Below are 17,916 nucleotides of genomic sequence, written 5' to 3' on the forward strand. Positions count from 1 at the left end.
TCTAAACCAAAATGTGATTATTTGGCAGGTGTGTGCGTGTCCTGCCATAAATGACAAAACAGATTTTGTCTCGTTTGCAACTTTCAACACATGCACGCAAAACTGTCAAAATGGCGTCAATTTTATTTTCTCACAAACAAACACAAAAATCACATTGACCGCATTCCGACATCTTGCAATTGAAAAACGATTGGATTTTTTTTTTTTCGAAAACGGGAACTGTGATCAGGTTTGCACGTTTGATCTTGCGCAACCGAGAACAAATCACTTTTGATTGATGAACGATTGTATGCAAATGAGCTCGGGAGGTCGACTCGAATCCACGTCAAGCACTTTTGTCGGCGGATGCAAATTGTTGTGACGCTTTGAAACAAACGTCATCGTCCCAACAGCTCGTACTTCAGAGGTTGTGGGTTCAAATCCGGACCGGCTTGCAGGGAGCTTGCGTGTTTGTCATCACGACTTGCTTTTGGGCGGGAAGCTCGCACACGTCGGACGGGACGGCCTCGGGATCACATGAGGTCACGGTCGGTGGTGGAAGAGCTCCTCCCTCAGTCGCTGGTAGCGCCCCCCGCTGGCCATCAGCTGCGCGTGCGTCCCCTCCTCCGTCACCACGCCGTCCTCCATGAAGACCACGCGGTCGGCACGCTCCACGCTGGCCAGGTCGTGCGCCACCATCAGGACCGTGCACCCGCACCCCATCACCAAATCCAGAACCTGATGGGGGGGGGGGGGGGCACATAAGGAGCAAGTTATCGGAAAAGTGCCTCTTAATTGCAAAGTTGCGCCCGACGTGTGCGTGACTGACGGCGTGTTGCGCGTGTGCGTCCATGTGGCTGGTGGCCTCGTCCAGGATGAGCACGGCAGGTTCTCGCAGCAGAGCCCTCAGCAGCGCCACGCTCTGCTTGTCGCCCTCCGACAGGTGAGCCCCGCCCTCGCCCACGTCTGCGCCACAAAGACAGGAAGTGAGCGGAGCGAGGTCGGGACGCGGCGCCGCGCTCGGCCGGCGTACCCGCGTCCTCGTCCGCCGCCTCCAGCTTGGCCAGCAGCCCGTCCGCTTTGATCTTGGCGGCGAGCTCTCGCACCCGCCGCATGTCCAGGGGGACCCGCAGGCCGTACTGCAGGTTGTAGCGCAGCGAGCCGCGCAGCAGAACTGGATTCTGGGGAACCGAAACCACCTGAAGACCAGCGCACACGCACACGCACACATGTGACGCCGGCGCTCGTTTGGGCTGACAACTTGCAGCCTCGTCATCAAAACATCCGAATGAAAATGGGACTTGACGGAAGATGATTTTGGAGACTCGCGTGCCTCGTGGTACCTTTCGCTGCAGGTAGGCGTTGCTATAGGCGTGCAGCGGTTGTCCGTCCAGCAGGATGTTCCCGCGCTGAGGCTCGTACAGCCGCTTGACGAGTCCCACGCAGGACGTCTTGCCGCTACCTGACGGGCCCACCAGGGCCGTCACCTTTCCCGCCTCCAGCACCAGCGACACGTCCTGAGCCAAAAAGTCGGACTGAGCGAGCGAGCGGCGGCGGCGGGACGACAACGCTCGACGGCCCTCGGCTTACCTTCAGCGCCGGTCGTTGGCGCGGCGCCGACGGGTAGCCGAAGGTGACCTCGTGGAAGACGACGCGACCCCGCAGAGTGTCGGGTGCCAGGCGGCCGTCCGCTCGACATCTGGGCGAGCGGTCCAGGTAGCCGAAGACTTTGGAGATGATGCCCAGCGTGGCCAGCGTGTCGCCGCAGCACACCAGAATCTCCTGCGCGCCGTCCGCGACAGTCAACAAGGTCAAAACGGCTTTTGTCCACTTACGAGAGGTCGTCGTGAGCCCAACGCGGCGTCAACCGCTGAAGGTTGGCGAGCGTGACGGACTCGCCTTGAGGTTGTGCGACATGGGCTTGCGGAACAACAAGAAGGTGAGGAGCGTCCCGATGCTCAGATGGCCGGCGGACACCAGCCGGCGAGCCGCCAGCAGCATCGTCGTCTTGGTCGCCAAACCGCCCAGCTGACGGACGGACGGCACACGCGTGAGCAAACGAGCTCGGTGGCTATCGGCGCGCCGGTGGGCGCGGAGACGCCTCGCTCACCCGCCGCAGGAAGTGAAAGGCGGCTCTGCGCCGTCCGGCTCGCACGCCGATGTCTCGCAGCCGTTCCAGTTCTGCACGGAATCTTTGGCCTTCGTCCCGTTGGCCGTGGAAGCGTCGGACGATGCGGATTCCGCCCAGCGACTGATGACTCAGCTCTTTGAGGCGAGCCAGGCTGTCCTGCTCCTCCTCCTTCGCGTCCTGCCAGGCGGGATCGCTCATCTCAATATTTGACTGGCAGCCGACAGGCCCGGACTTTTGAAGCCGCCAGGCCGCCATATTGCTCCTCCCGACAAACGTTTCTCGGCATACCATCCGATACATTTACAGGATGGAAATTGGAGAACATTTGAGACCGTACTTCAGCGGACATTTTACAACTTGTATAAATATAAAGCAAACTATTACCATAATTCAACAAACGATGCTTCTGCCAAATCGAATATTAATAACATTAATAAAGAAAAAGGCACATAGCGTGACCAAAAACCGCGACCACCCTGGCGCCAACCCCCCCACGCCGCCTCCGGCCCGATTCCAACTGCCTACCAGCTGTATAGTTCATACAGTGGTGTGCTCGCCAGATGGGAGGAGCAAGATGGCTGCCCTGTGACTTCAACCGCTTGCACGGGCAGGATACGCCTCATCGATCACGTCTCATACACACTTTGGAACCGCGTCTCGCTAGCGAGTCCAGTCCTCTGGAGTCCGTTAGCGAGCTCGCTTGCATTTGCGCTCAATTCGTAAATCCCGCGTGCACGTCACCGAGTTCGTCTCACGTGTCCCGGTCCTGCAAACGAACCCGAGTTCCAAGTACCCGGTCGGCCGACGTTATCCTACAAGTGCGCGAGTTCCGGCAGCAAGTGGGCTGACCTTTTGCCATCGGACTTGTTGCCTCTGCAGCGCGGCCATGACGGGGATCTCCACGCACGCCAGCGCCGTCAGCTCACGCGACAGACACAACATGGCCGCCAGCATCAGGACCGTCTTGAGCGAGCTGCGCAGCATGGCGTTGGCGTTCAGCGCCACCGTCAGGCCCATCCGGTGCACGTCCGAGTGCAGGCGCGAGCAAAGACTTCCTGTCACGTGACACACACGCCGATGAGGCAACTTTCGACTCGGAACGCTCCACAGCACTTTTTCCAGACCGACGCCAAGTCACAAAAGTCTTTCGTCAACAGTTGTCTGCCATTTTGGTCATTGACGTTTGATATGGAACTGGAGTGAATCCTCGCAACTGGTGTCAGTTGAGGAAAGTGCTATCGAACGTCCCTCGCGAAGAAAAAACACACATTTTTGTTACATTTGAATGGAAAATAAAAAACTACTGAATACAAAAAGCTGTCACACGGCACGCGTATGTCAAGTCTGCGCTCGCAACTCAAAGCGGAAGTGGGCTCGCTCGCATGTCAAGGCGACAATGAGCCGGACTGGCACGACGGCAGCTCACCAAACGTCCGGCGGCGGCGGCGCTCACCTGGTTGGTTCTCCTGGAAGAAGAGCACTTCTTGGGCCAGCAACCTGCGGAACAGCGCCACCTTCAGGCGCTTGTCCAGCCCAGCGTGCGTCATCTTGAAGAATCCCGACCTCAGGCCGGAGAAAACGCAGCTGCCGGCAACCATCGGGTCAGCCGGCGACTCGCTTGCTTGCTTTGTTGCCGGGCGACGGCGAGGCGAGGTTACCTGCCCGCAGAGAAGCACGCCAGCGTTGCCAGCGCCGAGTAAAAGGCGGAGTCCAGCGTTGCGCCTCGGAGCATGTCCGTCACTCGGCCCTGCAGCAGCGGGACGCACGTGTCGCCTGGCCACAAACGACAACACTTTACAAACGTCTGGCTCTGATTTGAAAATGTTTTTTCAGCACATTTTCAAAAGACGACAATCCCCCAAAACGTTCCCCTTAGTGCAAAAATGATTGCGTTGACACTGAATGTTGATGTTACAACTTTTTTGTATTGGGATTGGATTTCTTTCTCAGTGAATGCATTTCCGAGGCCGCGCGCTCAACTTACAGGCCACGGTGAGGATGATGAAGCCCAAGCCGGCGGTGAGGAAGAGGAAGTCGGGGGTGAAGTCGTGAAGCAACCTGGCGAGCAGGCGGCGAGCGTCCGGCGCCGGCTCGCCCTCTCGCGTCACGCCGCCGCCGCTGAAGCCCGCCTCCCAAATCAGGCAACTCGACGCCGAGCACAGCGCCAGCCGCAGCAGAGCGCCCACCTCGGGGGGCCCCGCAGGCTCCGCCCTCAGCCGGAGGACGAGCGGCAAGAGGACGAGCAGGGCGGCCAGCCGGCTCAGCGGCGCCCGCTGCTTCTTCTTGCCGACCGCTGCGCGCGTCATGGCGTGCAGCAGCGCCCACTTGAGCGCGGCGGCGGCCCACTGCTCCGCCGCACCGATGCCGATGCCGATGCCGATCCCGACGCCGATCCCGACGCCCCTCGCCAGCAGCAGGCCGCGCCACAGGGCCCACGTGAGCCCCGCGTCCACAAAGAGCAGCAGGACACCACAAAGCAGGACTGAAGACATGGCGACGCCTGCAAAAAGGTCAACGCGGCTTCAGTCGCCGTTGCGTCATCGTCGGCACGAATCGCAGGAATGTGAGCCGCGATGCTGTCCGAAGGCTTGATTTGATGTCCGGGAATGGAACTAGCACATCGGATTAGACGCGTCACAACATTTGAAGAGCAAGTGGCTTCATATTCGCGTCAACGCGGAACCGGTTGTCTGGTTCTGATGCGTATTCGTAATGGACTGGATTGTTAGTTTCCATTCTTAGCAGCAAAGTGTCAAGACCGGTGCGGTCCAATCCTATTCTGCTTTTACGACTTGTGTGTCTGTACTTCTGTTTTTGTATTTTATTGCTGTTATCGTGGCCAGCGGACGAAACTGATGGAAAGTAGCCTTCTGGAAATAACTCGTGAATTTCTGTGTTTGAGTAAATTGCAAATAAATCGAATTCAATCAGATGTCGAACATTTTCATTCATTAAAAAGGTTTTTGTGTTGTTGTTTAAAAAAAAAAAAAGTCTGAAAACTTATTGGAGAGGAAAAAGTTTGAAAGCTTGTTTGGTGTTAGGAAAAAGAACGCAAATGATCCCAAAGGGGGGGGGGGGGGGGGTCACCCCAACGAGTAAAACCCATTTGGAATGTTTTGCTTTTTCTTCAAGTGAATTTGGGGGAAAAGACGAAGATCAACAAAACTTCAACTTCAAACAACAAAACTCCGAAGAAGCAAGTTGAAAACAAGCCTTATTATCCGTGACATCGAGAAATCGGTCGGCGGCACTTGAGAAATGTCACAAAACCCGTTTTTGAGACTCGCTCACCTTCACAGAACACGAAGGTCGACCTTGATCGAGTTCCTGCTCAACTTGGTCCCACTTTCACTTTCACTTTCACTTTGCTCGAGCAACACTTTTGCTCCACATTCTTCTTCTTGCCCTTTCTGTTGTCAACTAATGTTTGCAACACGTCAGACAGCGCATGTTGAATTTGTTCTGATGAAGAATATTCGAATTATTTTAGGTCGAATCTCAGCGATTCAAACAAACGTCACGGACGACTGGAAGGCAGAAAAACACGAGGCGGAAGTTGAAGAAAGAAAAAAAGAAACGGTTGCCGGAAGTAGTTACTCCTCGTAAAGTGGGCGTTTACTCATTTAAAACAAGGAGATTATTCAGAATCAAATCGTAATGATTTTGTGTTGATTTAACTGAGAATGATTTCATGTTCAAAAGCATTGAGAACATGAAGTCCAACATCCGGGACATATGGAGGCGATGACGTCATTGACAAATCGGACTTAACGATAGAAAATACTGCACACGAAAGATAAAGCATTGGAATGTTAATACTATTATAACATTAAAAAATAAAAATGAGTTTGCAATTTGTGGCTTCTCATAAAAGATGATATCATCATATTACGGTACGAAGATGAAAATAGCGAAAAAGAGAAGATTAAACATTAAAATTGGGTGAAAATAACAAGATTATAAAATGACTGCAATCAGATGTTAATGATCATTTTGAAATAAGATGAGTGAGCTTAAAACAATGCCATTAAGTAATAAATCATCATAACAATCTCAGTTGTTTTTTTTATGGTGCGTGTAGAAGCTTGAAATGTCATGAGCACAAATCAGCTTGTTTTGTTGATGTCAGAGCGCCACCTGGCGGCCTGCAGACGACAAGCGACTCGAAAGGAGTTCATCATTTGATTGACAGCCATCTTCTTGCCCTGCGCTTCCTGTTGTCGCCGCCATGGCGGCACGCTCGCCGGCATCCATCCACCAAAAGGCAGTGGCGAGGAAGATGGCGGCCGAGGACACGACGGCGCTGCAGGTCAGGAAGACGTAGAAGTACTGGCCCGTAGAGTCCACCAGGATCCCTGCGGGTTTTCCACAGTCATCTTGGGTAAGTGCCCCGCCCAGGTCATCCCAACGTCATTCTTACCGGCCAGCGGCGGTCCGACGAGCAGCGTGACGCTCTCCATGACGGAGAGCAGGCCGAGCGCCGAGGCGAAGCGGCTCATGTCCACCACGTCCATGAGGACGGTGTACATGAGCGAGCCCACCACGCTCATGGAGAGCCCGTAGAGCAGCACGTAGGTCAGCAGCACCGGGAAGGCGGGCCCCAGGCAGCACACGCCGTTGCTCAGCCCGTTGAGCAGCAGCGCGCCCGAGAACACGTACACGTGGCGCCCCCGGAACCACGGCAGGCTGAAGACGGCGCCGACGGGCGGCCGCACCACCATGTTGACCACGCCCAGGACGGAGAGCAGGGACGCCGCCCGGTCCGCCGACATGCCATTGGCGGTGGCGTACGGCACCAGGTAGATCAGCGGCACCACGAAGCCCAGCATGCTCCACGTGATGGCCACGGCGTAGACGCGGTAGCGCCGGTTGTGCTGCAGCTGGTCCAGGGCCATGTGCTTGCGCACGCAAGCCGAAATCCTGTTGAGGGCGCAAAGTCAGCCAATCACAGTGTGGCGTCGGAGGCTGTTGGCTCAGCTTAGCGGCTGGCGAGCTCGCCATTGGTTCGCCGCTTTGTGTGTTGGGTGCCAATCAAATTGCTCGGGAATGTATATGAATGAGTCACATGACCGGCGTCCCTCACCTAGACGTGCCGACGCAGCCCGAGCCGGACGACGGTTGGTGGCCCGCCGGCGCCGGCTTGGTCGGCTCCCGTTCCAGAGGCCGCATGACGGCGCCGCACACGCAGCAGTTGAGCAAGACGGCGCTCAAAACCAGGAAGCTTCCCCTCCAGCCCAGCTCGCCGTGCAGGAAGTTGGCCAGCGCCGGAAGTGTACACAAGCCCAGCGCTGTACCCGTGGATGAGACGGCGTTGGCGAAGGCGCGGCGCCGTACAAAGTACTGACCCAGGAGGGTCACGGCCGGCTGGAAACTCAAGCAGAAACCCAAGCCTGGAAGCAGACGCAAAGAAAAAGAAGAAACATCTCGAGCGAGACTCGCTAATAAGCGTCAGGTTGGGCCCCGCCCCGCCCCGCCCCGGCCCGCCCCGCTCCGCCCAGCCGGCTCACCGGTGACGACGCCGGCCGTGACATAGAGCTGGCCGATGGAGCGCGTGAAGGAGCTGGCGGCCATCCCCAGCCCGCTCAGGACCCCGCCCAACATGACGGTCGCTCGGCATCCCAGTCGCTCCACCAAAACGCTGCACACGGGGCCTGAAAACACAAACACAAGCTAGCTAAGGCTAAGCTAGCATCTACACTATGCGAGCTACTTTGTCCCAACTTGTACCGGATGGACACGGACTAGCCTACTCTCGATATTGGATCCCTCCCACGACTCCAATTGTTCTGGTCCATCGCCACGAGCGCATACTTTGTACTCGCACCTCCATGCCAGGCAGAGCTCACCAACTTTGGGGAAAGTGAGAGATACTTCTTGGGTACCAATGAATGCTAAAAGCTTCCCAGTTACATACACACTCGTGAAACAACAAATGTGTTTGTGGGTAAATCATCTCTACCAAAACTATGCCGTCACCTTTGAACTCTCCCAAGTTGTCTTAGTCTTGCCGCATTCAAATTGACAAGTTTGCTTGTAAAAACACCCAAAAGCAAATTGGACTCATCTCACTTCAGCTGGGCTCCTCATTCGGTTCTTGGGGGCTGCCTGGTGCCCGTTGGTGAGCCCTGACCTACATGCGACGCCGCCATCTTTACGAGACCATCGACCGACCTCCATCTTTAAAAGCGTCCATTCATACGACTCTCTCCATTTATGCTGCAATGAACGCTATGAGGACGCTATGCAACTTCACACGTCACGCTGCTTGTATTTCTACGATGCGACCAGCCAATCGACAGCAATTGTGGAACTTGTGTTTGTGAAGTGGTTCTGGCGACCTCCCGCGTGGAGCACGGCCGTCATGATGGCGGGAACCCAGGAAGTTTGGCTGTTGGAGGCGTTGAAATCCTTCTGCAGGTCGCTGTAGAAAATGCCCACGCAGGCCGGGAAGGCCAGCGTCAGCGCCAGAACCAGCACGGTGGCGAGCAGCACCACCCAGCCCCAGCCGCCGTCCGGGGCCGAAGCTCGCCTTTCGTCATCCCGACTTTCTGCGGCCGTCCCGCTGCAGTGCGCGCCGCCCGCATGCCCGGGTTCCTCGTTGCTCATTGTGCGCTAGGGGGCGCCGGTGAGGCTCCGGTTGCTGTCGCCTCCTCTGCTGGTCATGGTGCCTTCAACCGGACCAACAAAGTCAAAGAACCGTAAGGACAAGCAACAGCACTTGCAAGAAGTCCACGCTTCCTTTTCTTGTTTTATAGTTTAAAGAAGCAAAAAAAAAAGCAGGAGAAAATATATATATATATGAGCATCGTTTTGGCTTGAAATGTTTCTTTCACGAAAAGTTCGTTTTCTTGCGTTGAGGTCAGCGAGCGGCGTTTTTGGTGAAAGCAACCAATCTGCCCTTTGCCTTGCGAGCTTGGGCGCTTCCGTCGTCCTGGAACAAAACATTGTGACGGTCTTGGAAGTGCCGTCAAAATCAGGTCTCACTTTTCGACCGAGAACAACAATTTAGCTCCTCTTTTAGGCCGTTCTGCATTCGCAGGAAAATATACATGGACGCCAAGCAAAATTGTGGATCAGGTCATCTGTATGTCTGCAATATCGCGCTACAATGACGTCATCCGCAGACAGAAATTGCACCCAAATCCAGTCTGATTCGGAGTCCAATTTGTGAACACGTAAAGTGTTCATCTACGAAATAGAAGACGTTTCAGTCATGAATGCTCAGATCAAAAGGCTATTGTGGGGCAATTGGGCAGCTTTAAGCTTTATTACAGCACATTAAGCGTGTTGACGCTTCCCTTACAAACTATCATGTTTCTTCTTCTTCTTATGATTATTATTTGTCTCTTTTTCCGATTGTAGAGCTGCTAGTTGTTGTGGAAATCAGCATCCGCGATCTGCGCTGCAGCGTGGGAACGGAGGCAACACTATGACGTCATCGAGATCGCTACTATTCGCTCGTGACTTTTGACCTCTTCTCTTTCGCGCGCATTTGAAGCACAAATGTTTTTGCTTTTCCTTCCGTGCTCGTGACGACGCCGTGACGTCATACGCTCGACCTGAAAGCGCCTGCAAGGCGAAAAAGCGACAATAATAAAGCAACTGGCGAGTTGGGACGAGCAGGAAGTGGAGCAATTGCAAGCCGGAAGTAGACAAAGGCATCAGACAAGCGTGCTCACTCACTTCCTCTCGTCTCGGGTCCTCCTCGGTCGTCGTTTGTTCGACGTCGCGGAGCCAAAAGACGAGCCGACCGACAAGGGATGGGCGAGTTTGGGGGGAAGGGAGCGAACTGGCAGGCCTGCGCGGGGGGCGAGGGTGGGGCACCCCAAGGCCCCCCCCCAGCCCCCCCCCCCCCTCTCACATCACATGTAGGTCAACGTGATCGATAGGCTTCCTCACACGCACACGCACAGCCGAGAACATCATGCAAAAACAAGATCTGCATGAGCAGATTGCAAGATGGGATTCCAGATGCTATTTCAAGATCCTTCCAGTAAGATGAGACCTCGGGGGGGGGGGGGGGGGGGGCTGCTCTGTGGTCAGAGCATGACAAGCATAAAGAGCTCAATCTCCTCCCATCTCACAACTGAATGCTGGCGAACCAGACAGAGAACAAAACAAAACATCTCTAGAACTCGAAGGAGATGCAGGACACGTTTGAAGGCGAATCACTCGTCATGAATGAGTTCGTTTGAGTTGCGACATTTGAATGACATCAAATAATGAAATTCAACACAACTAAAAGCAGGTGAAATTGGAGCTCTTCGAGTTGGATGAAGTCCGAGTGACTCCGACCACCCACAACCGACGTCAACATGAGGAACGACGACAGATTGATACAAAAGAATCCTCGTCACGTGAGCTGGCGCGGAAGGACCCGAATGCAGGAGGCGCAAAATACACAACGCCATTTTGTTCCACAAAAAACATTAAACGGGTCAAACTCTAAATAAAGGAAACTAACAAAGTTCTGAAAAGACCCCAAGAATCAAAGTAACGACAAAATACAAGAACAACAATGATCCAACAAAGACTGAACAAAACCCGGAGACGAAGATCCCGTCCAGACGGAAGCAAAAAGTCGTTCCTCAAATAAACCTTGGACGCGCATTTCAAGACTTGCGCGTCCAAAAGACGACGCTGAGGACGCTTAACGGCTGGAATGTCGAAGTCTGGAGTGGCGCGAAGGCTTGTTGATCGTTTTGGAATTGTTCATTTTAGTTTGTTTTTATTAGTTGGAGTTCATGAATGCTTAGTTTGAGTTAGTAAGAAAATTATTATTTACCAATTATTTGTCTTTTTTTTGAAAAGCATTTGTTTTTATTTCGTTAACTAAATTGTTTTTTGAATTTAGTTTTTTCGTTAGTTAACTAAAATAACCTTGGTGGCGCTGTAGCGCAGCCACAGGGAGTTAACGGAAAGCATAGAAGAAGAATGAGCGAATAAGACGAACACTTTTTTTCTAACTTTATTGCAATCCACAGAACGAACGCGGCTTTGTATCGAAACAACCTGAAAAAGACGAACACAAGAGAAGTCAAATGTTTTGCTGCAAAAGCAGAAGAAAGCGGAGGAGGCCAAACAAAACGACGACACGGCTATCCGCCATTGTTGTTGACAGACCGACGGTTCTAGCGAGAATTGGCGCGTACGTCATCGATCTGCGACAGGGCGTCGTCGCCGAGCTGCGACCGTTCCGTCATGGCTGGAGGCGTGTCCTGCATATGACGGACGCGGACGTTCGAGAGCTGTCCACTCTGGAAGCCGCTTTCAAAAGTCATCGCTTTCAAAAGTCATCGCTTTCAAAAGTCATCGCTTCCAAGCTTCGAAACAGCGCCATCGTGTGGACCGACGGCCTAAACGCTAAGAAACTTGTGAGGATACATTGAAACGGGCTTTGGTGCGGACGGCGGGGCCGAAAGAGAAGCCAACTGACAAGACAACGAGACACCTGGACAAGACACGAGTGGCTGGCTGGGCGAGATGATTGGACGGCACGAGGGACCTGGTTGACGAGCGCGGGTGAGAACGCAACCTAACGAGCAAGAAAAAGTCCAAAGTCGAAGTCGTCGAAAAGGACGCGGCTGGTCAGCTGCCCCGCCCCCGCCGATGTCCACTACTGATGACATCACAGGACCGGCCCCGCCCAATCAACTGCCGCGGTGTTTGACGTCATGTCCCGGGCTCGCTCCGGCCCAACGTCGGCGCGAGTCCACTTCCGATGCGCTCGGCTGGAATGGAAACGCTCGCCGACAACGAGCCGGGTACGAGGCTGCGGTGGAAATAAGTCGATTTCAAATTCAAATGTGTGGGAAACGCTGCATACGCAGGCTGGCTCACTTCCTGTCGGCGGTCTTTCTGCCATCATCTTACCTGGATGTCTCCATACCCGTCTTTTTTGCCAGCTGCCCGTTTGACCGCCGTTCTCACCGGCCTCGTCGCTTAGCTTCACCTTGTCGCCGACTCGTTTTGTCCCATCGTCCCTTCCGCCGCGCGTCTTCCTGTCATCATTTCCGATCGGTGCGCTTGCCTTCATCGCGGCCTTCGCACCGCTGGAGCCGCGCGGCGCTAATAACGCGTCTCCAGAGCCGTCATTCACCCGTTTCGCCTTCAACGCACAAGAAGCTGAAGAGTCCGCTTTGCAAAGACAAAGTTTATGGCCAGAAAGTTTGAAGAGTTGCACCGCAGCAAAAGACTTTGAAGTGGACAAAATGTGCAAGACGTCAAAGACACAAAAGACACGAGCGCGCGCGCGCACGCGAGACGGCCACGTTGGGACCTTCTGTCGGCCGGCGTGCGGCTCATCGTCCGTTAGCGCGCGCCGGAGTTAAGCGAGCCCACGAGCAACCGCGTGAGCGCAAGATAAGCAGATGGCGAAAGACGGCAGATGGCGCGGCCCGACTATTCAAAAGGACACGTCGACTTTTTACACACCAGCGACTCCGAATCCACTTCAAGACAGAAATGGATCGACAAAATGTCAACGCGTTCACATCATTTGATCGGTCAGTTGGATTTCTTTGAATCGATACAAACGTCTGAATGGCGGCCGCTTGTTGTCGTTCAAAAGGAAACAATTGTTTCTTAAAAAATGATCACTTTGACACTTCAAGGTGTCTTCAAGGATGTTTTGTCTTCCGCGTGGATCATCTTAACGATTGGTTGTCTCTCCCGTCAATCAATCTGCCGTCACGCCTCCTCGTGTTCGGAGCTCGGAATTCGGCCATCCGTCGTCGTAGCTCCGCCCATCTCACCGCATACTTAGAACGTGGCTGACGAGAGCCGCAAGAGGACATCCGTCTGTCCAGTGAGGCCGGACGGCTGCACGGACGGATGAAGAGGAAGATGATGATGATGAAGATGCGCTTGCACGTCGCCCCCGGACGCTCTTCCGCATGTGCATTCCCAAAAAAGTCACAAGCGGACGTTTGGCTTCTACTTTTCCAGAAGATCCTGAACGCACCTTGAAGTGCCAAATGAAACGTGAGCCTTCCGAAGATGCCGATTGCATTTTTGGATCGGCAGCTTTGACGCAACGGCGACGCTCGCCCGAAGACGAGTGGGACGGCGTCGCACGCCCGCGACAAGACAACAGAGAGAAAATGCTGAAGCGCAAAATCTTTTGCCGCTCGAGCTGCCTCCGGATGATGTGGCAATAAGCAGGGGTGGGCAAATCCGGTCCCCGAGCTTTCCCTCCTCCGACACAGCTGATTCCGAACAGCAGGATCGTTTGCCGATGACAAATCAGGTGTGTTGGAGAAGGGAAACATCCAAAAGCTGCAGGACTCCGGCCGGCCTCGAGGATCCAGTTTGCTCACCCCTGCCTGCACGCTTCCGTGATCTCAAGTGCCAGGATGAGATTTGCATCCATTTGTCAACCAGCCGCAACAACGGCACGTCTTTACGCTTCTGCCGATTGTCGCCGGAATGATTTCATGCCGTCAGCGTGTCGTTAGCGCGTCGTTAGCGTGCCGTTAGCGTGCGCGCTTCTCGTCATTTGGGACGTTAAACGAGATGTCGTCGTTCAGGCGACGTTTGCGTCGGCCTGCCAACTCACGAGTGCGTTGATTGTCTATCAATGCCTCAAATTGGAAATCATCAACTTTTGGGAAATGGGCGTGGCCAATTCAGCATGGGCACATCCAAAATGTGCTCCATTAGAAACATTTGCGTCTTTATCGTTATTCGCCAAATGATATGAAAAGGAACCACAAATAAACGATAGAGAGGGACGTTCACTATATTACGTCACGTCTGCTTTTGCTCTTCCCGGCTGTCCTGCGGGAATGCTAACGGATGCTACGCATGCTAACATGCGTAGCATCCTGATAGCATGTGGCTTGTTGTCACGTTAGCGTGACAAGCACGTCGGACGTCGCACATGCAAACTTTAGATTTTCTGTTCACAACGCTTGACGCTCGTTAGCAACATAGCATGCTAATTGCTAACGCCCCTCCCCAAATGGCGAGCGTATACTTGCTAGCATGTTGGAGCAGCCACTTGCTCATCAAATTTCATTTGTTGCACATTTTGCCACGGCAGACAAATGACAAGTAAAAACAAAAGTCAGGCGTCGTCCACTCGTTTTCGTCCCAAAGTTTGAACAAGTTGAAGGCGCCGCGGGTGATTGGCCCGAGCGGCCGCGTTGCTTCCTCACTTACTGTCATGTGACGAGAGGATGATGAGGGGTGGGGCCAAAGTCAGACGTGTGAAGATATGCCAAAGGTCAAAGTGCACGTGTGACAGCGAGGGGAAATCCAAAGGCGGAGCCGGCGTGCCGCCGCGGTCGTCCCCACCTCGGTCACCAGTTTGCGTCCCTCCATTGGGGACAGGAAGTTGACATCCCATCTGCTCCAATTAGACGGATGGGGGAGGAGGAGGAGCCTGTGTGGGGTGTTGTGAGCGGACGGGACGGCGTCCTCACATGCGCGAGCCTCGTTCCTGCAGGATCTGGACACGGAAGAGCGACGGCTGAGTGACTGCCGCCCATACAAGCCCCCCCCCCCCCCCCATCAAGCATTAAGGCTCATCCGACTCAGGGCCGGCCCACCCCCACCCCCACCCTTTAGGTCCAGCCCACGTAAGACCTCCCCCGTAGAACCCAGCATCCGTTGAACCCTTAGGCGCCCATTCCCTGAAGGACCCCATAAAAGCCCTGCCTCATAAGACCCCTCCCACCATTCCGACAAGATCCAGTAAGAGCTGGCCCCCCCATCAGACCCGTGCGGACACCCACCTTGGCCTTCTGGCTGGGCTCCATGACGACGCCGTTGGCGGCGTTGTTGAGTTCCCGCGACACCACGCACAGAAACTCCGCCTGGTCCTCGTTGCCGTAATTGTACGACGAGCCGATGCTGATCAGCTGATGGGACACAAACGGGAAGCCGGAGGTCACGCACGCACATCATACCTGTCACATGTCTCCATACCCATCTCAGCACCTGTTTGTGTCAGCTCGCAATTCACACATTTGATTGCATGTCTTCATACCCGTCTGGTCTTCGCAACATCCTCTCACCTACCTTCATACCCGTCTTCTCATTTGTCTTCATAACCGCTCATTAGCATGTCTCATCATGTCTTCATGCCGTCCTCTCACCCGTCTCCAAACCCATCAATTCAGGTGCGTCAGTCTGACCTGACATACTTGCGGCCATTCCCGTTCAGTCACGTCTTCATATCCGTCTTGTCAGTTAGCTTCATGCCTGTTTGGTCACCTGTCTCCGGAATTTCTTCTCAGCCGTCGCGGCGCATCCTCCAATCGTTCTCGTCATCAGCCTGATCACATCTGCTCACCTTACTTTTGTCATACCCGTCTCGCCAGGCCTTCCTACCCGTTTCCTCACACATCTTCTCACCCGACTTGACACTTCGCAGCAATTCCTCACACCTGTCAGGTGAGGCTCACCTGTTCAAACTTCCATCCGTCCGACATGGTGGAGACCATCTGCGTCAGCTCCTCCTCCTGGCACTGCAGGACGCGGTAGACGTGTTTGACGGGGCCCTGCGGGAGGTCAGCAAAAGGCGCCGTTACCGTGACGACGCGGCAAACGCAGCCCGGCGGGCGTGCGCTAACGGTAGCTACCTGCGACGTGCGGTTCTCGTTGTCCCGTATGCGCTCCTTCACCAGACGCACCAGGGAGGCGATGTTGTAGAACTCCGCCTCTTCTAGGACGCCTGAAGACACGCACGCACGCACGCACGCGCGCGCAAACACACACAAAAGGTGGGGCAAGTGCTTGGCGGGCGCTTTCGAACGCATCTTACCTTCCTCCGCGAGGTTCTTGTCCATGATGAGCTTCCCGTGACGGAGATAATTGAGGACGGGCCCGAAGTAGGTGGGGTCCCTGTCAATCAAATAAGCGCCCGTGCTGTCCTGCACACAACACACAAAGCGTGAAAATGCTGCGTATGTATTGTTGACCTTCTGTCCTGAGCCGCTGTTAGCTTGTCCCGACGTTCTGCTCATGACTTTCTCACCATTGCGCACGTTTGCTGTTGTTGTCACCTGAACTTTCGCCACATGCCAACTTTCCCATTTGAAGGTGACAAGTTGCTCTTCCGCATCGGGCAAAACAAAACAAAGCCATTCCTCGCCGCTCGGATCGCTGGCGGACATCTTTGCGTCCTCAATCAAAGTCGTCAAGTGACGCAGCCGCCGAGTCGAGCCTTTCAAAAGGTTCAAGAAGAAGAAGAACATACCTGCGTATGCCTCGCCAGTCACCTGAAGCGGAAGGAATCGCTTGGTTTTGTTGGGCCCATGCGGAAGTCAACCTTCTCATGTATTGAACACCTCACAACATACCGTATAGAACTTTTTCCGTTCTTTCCTGATTTGTTAGCAACGGGCTTCGGTACAATTGTGACGATTGCGTCTACGACACAAGACAACATCGTAGTGCAGTCAAAAAAACAAATACATTCATCAATAAATAAGGAGCCAGTGAACTGGCAGGCCTCGGTCGGGGATCCGAGCGGTTGATCGGGCAGGCTCACTTTGTCGGAGTCCAGGTCCGGGTGGTCCTGGCACAGTCGGAACAGGAACGACTTGGGCTCCCTGCACAAAGTCTGCCTGGTGGTGACGAAGTAGGTCCCGCCCACGTTGAGGCGAATCCAGCGCGGGCCCGGCTCGGAAGCGGAGCTGCCCTTGGGCGGCGGGCGGCCGCCAGCAGCAGCCGCCGTCGCCGCCATCGTCGCCGGCCCGAGCGGCGGCAGGCGAGCCGAGCCGCGGACGACGTCGCGGTGCTGCTGTTGCTGCTGGTCCGCCTGCTCGGCCGCTTCAAGCATCTGCAGCTCGGCCATGACGTCGCTCTCGCTGACGACGCTTCGGAAACGGCGCAGCCACAAAGCACCGCGACTGCTTCCCGTCCGCCGCCGTAGCGCAACACGTCGTCGACTGTGACGCAGACCGCACCGTGCGCGGGGAGCCTGGTGACGTCAGCGGACACGTCTCGCCCGCTACATTTGACGTCGTTCGCGCAAACGCAACACTTCCGGGTTGGGACGTCGACGGAACCGTGAAACGCGGGGCAGCTGGCGAGTTGCAGTTTTACATTTCACCTGCGGGTGGCATCGTTGCGTCGTCTTACGCGGGATGAAGCGTAGAAGAAGAAGAAGGGGGTGATGCGAAGCTAAAAAGTCTTATCACAACATTCAGGAATAGTTTATATAAATTGTTCTTTCGGATTACTGTAATCTTCTGTTACTATTTGGCAAATTTTATTTACTCAAAATGAAAATGTCTAATTCCCCTCCAAATGTTCAACTATTTATTGTAAAATGTCATCTGTGCCAAATTCTTTGAAATAAAGAAAAGTTTTCTCGCTGCATTACCCTGGTGATTTATTATTCATTGACCCTAAATGTAAATGTCTCTGTTGACATTTGGATGAACTGGACATTTCTGATATGTCCGCAATACAAATGCTTCCTTTACACGGTCAAAACAAATGGCATATTGTATTGCTTTTGCCTGTGACTAGCATACAAACCAGGCAGATTGCTATAGTGGTCAAACGACATTTCATAACATTTTGAAATCAAAATAATCCTAACAAATCAAATTACAATGATCCAAAGTCTAATACTTTTCAATGAGCAGAGTGCGTCATTTCACCGAGTAAGACGGCCATTTTGAGTTTTAATTCCTAACTGAAAACAATGCATCGTGTATCATTCATATTGATGTTAATGATTTATTTTTATTTTTATATACCAATTGTATGTATGTTTGCATATTAGCAAAGCTTTTTGTTCTTGTTGTTGCTGAGATTAGAAATGGGTTTAATTCCTCTGCAATGCTGAT

The 17,916-nt window shown here is 53.9% G+C and overlaps 3 protein-coding genes across 5 annotated transcripts; all 3 read right to left on the reverse strand.

Moving 5' to 3' along the window:
• Positions 1 to 103: 103 nt before the first annotated feature.
• LOC147156211 (antigen peptide transporter 2-like) lies at positions 104 to 5,675 on the reverse strand. Its single transcript, XM_086063759.1, has 12 exons — positions 5,402 to 5,675; positions 4,095 to 4,610; positions 3,769 to 3,883; positions 3,564 to 3,694; positions 2,960 to 3,165; positions 2,090 to 2,287; positions 1,879 to 2,007; positions 1,570 to 1,761; positions 1,323 to 1,496; positions 1,013 to 1,178; positions 809 to 945; positions 104 to 717 (listed from the first exon to the last, which is right to left on the reverse strand). Exons 2-12 carry the CDS (start codon positions 4,600 to 4,602, stop codon positions 523 to 525), a joined length of 2,151 nt encoding a protein of 716 aa, XP_085919885.1. The 5' UTR covers positions 4,603 to 4,610; positions 5,402 to 5,675; the 3' UTR covers positions 104 to 522.
• A 32-nt stretch (positions 5,676 to 5,707) lies between these two features.
• Positions 5,708 to 10,132, reverse strand: slc16a5a (solute carrier family 16 member 5a). 2 transcript variants are annotated; one of them, XM_086063765.1, is made up of 6 exons: positions 9,794 to 10,132; positions 8,449 to 8,778; positions 7,618 to 7,761; positions 7,194 to 7,500; positions 6,531 to 7,030; positions 5,708 to 6,465 (listed from the first exon to the last, which is right to left on the reverse strand). In XM_086063765.1, the coding sequence occupies exons 2-6, from the start codon at positions 8,714 to 8,716 to the stop codon at positions 6,236 to 6,238; spliced, it is 1,449 nt and encodes a 482-aa protein (XP_085919891.1). In that variant the 5' UTR covers positions 8,717 to 8,778; positions 9,794 to 10,132; the 3' UTR covers positions 5,708 to 6,235. The 2 variants fall into 2 exon arrangements, with proteins under 2 accessions (XP_085919891.1, XP_085919892.1); XM_086063766.1 differs by lacking the exon at positions 8,449 to 8,778.
• A 10-nt stretch (positions 10,133 to 10,142) lies between these two features.
• Positions 10,143 to 17,157, reverse strand: kctd2 (potassium channel tetramerization domain containing 2). Of its 2 annotated transcripts, XR_015091549.1 has the most exons (7): positions 16,608 to 17,135; positions 15,879 to 15,987; positions 15,697 to 15,788; positions 15,520 to 15,615; positions 14,848 to 14,973; positions 11,984 to 14,561; positions 10,143 to 11,882 (listed from the first exon to the last, which is right to left on the reverse strand). XR_015091549.1 is itself a non-coding variant. In XM_086063770.1 (6 exons), exons 1-6 carry the CDS (start codon positions 16,911 to 16,913, stop codon positions 14,532 to 14,534), a joined length of 759 nt encoding a protein of 252 aa, XP_085919896.1. In that variant the 5' UTR covers positions 16,914 to 17,157; the 3' UTR covers positions 10,143 to 14,531. The 2 variants fall into 2 exon arrangements, 1 of the variants encoding a protein (XP_085919896.1); XM_086063770.1 differs by having other exon boundaries at positions 10,143 to 14,561; positions 16,608 to 17,157.
• Positions 17,158 to 17,916: the final 759 nt, after the last annotated feature.

This window comes from Leptonotus elevatus, chromosome 20 (assembly GCF_054856555.1).
Source record: "Leptonotus elevatus isolate MCC_2025b chromosome 20, RoL_Lele_1.0, whole genome shotgun sequence".
NCBI classification, from domain to species: Eukaryota; Metazoa; Chordata; class Actinopteri; order Syngnathiformes; family Syngnathidae; genus Leptonotus; species Leptonotus elevatus.

What these genes read in the sequence shown, in the direction of transcription:
- slc16a5a (XM_086063765.1), bottom strand. Translation starts at nt 8,716, where the DNA reads ATGAGCAACGAGGAACCCGGGCATGCGGGCGGCGCGCACTGCAGCGGG. An exon ending in CACGGCCGGCGTCGTCACCG is followed by an intron (nt 7,501 to 7,617) that starts GTGAGCCGGCTG and finishes GTCTGCTTCCAG; the next exon opens with GCTTGGGTTTCTGCTTGAGT. An exon ending in CGTCGGACCGCCGCTGGCCG is followed by an intron (nt 6,466 to 6,530) that starts GTAAGAATGACG and finishes GAAAACCCGCAG; the next exon opens with GGATCCTGGTGGACTCTACG.
- LOC147156211 (XM_086063759.1), bottom strand. Translation starts at nt 4,602, where the DNA reads ATGTCTTCAGTCCTGCTTTGTGGTGTCCTGCTGCTCTTTGTGGACGCG. An exon ending in CTTCCAGGAGAACCAACCAG is followed by an intron (nt 3,166 to 3,563) that starts GTGAGCGCCGCC and finishes GTCACGTGACAG; the next exon opens with GAAGTCTTTGCTCGCGCCTG. An exon ending in AACAAGTCCGATGGCAAAAG is followed by an intron (nt 2,288 to 2,959) that starts GTCAGCCCACTT and finishes CCCGCCTGGCAG; the next exon opens with GACGCGAAGGAGGAGGAGCA.
- kctd2 (XM_086063770.1), bottom strand. Translation starts at nt 16,913, where the DNA reads ATGGCCGAGCTGCAGATGCTTGAAGCGGCCGAGCAGGCGGACCAGCAG. An exon ending in CGGACCTGGACTCCGACAAA is followed by an intron (nt 15,988 to 16,607) that starts GTGAGCCTGCCC and finishes TGTTGTGTGCAG; the next exon opens with GACAGCACGGGCGCTTATTT. An exon ending in ACGAGAACCGCACGTCGCAG is followed by an intron (nt 15,616 to 15,696) that starts GTAGCTACCGTT and finishes GACCTCCCGCAG; the next exon opens with GGCCCCGTCAAACACGTCTA.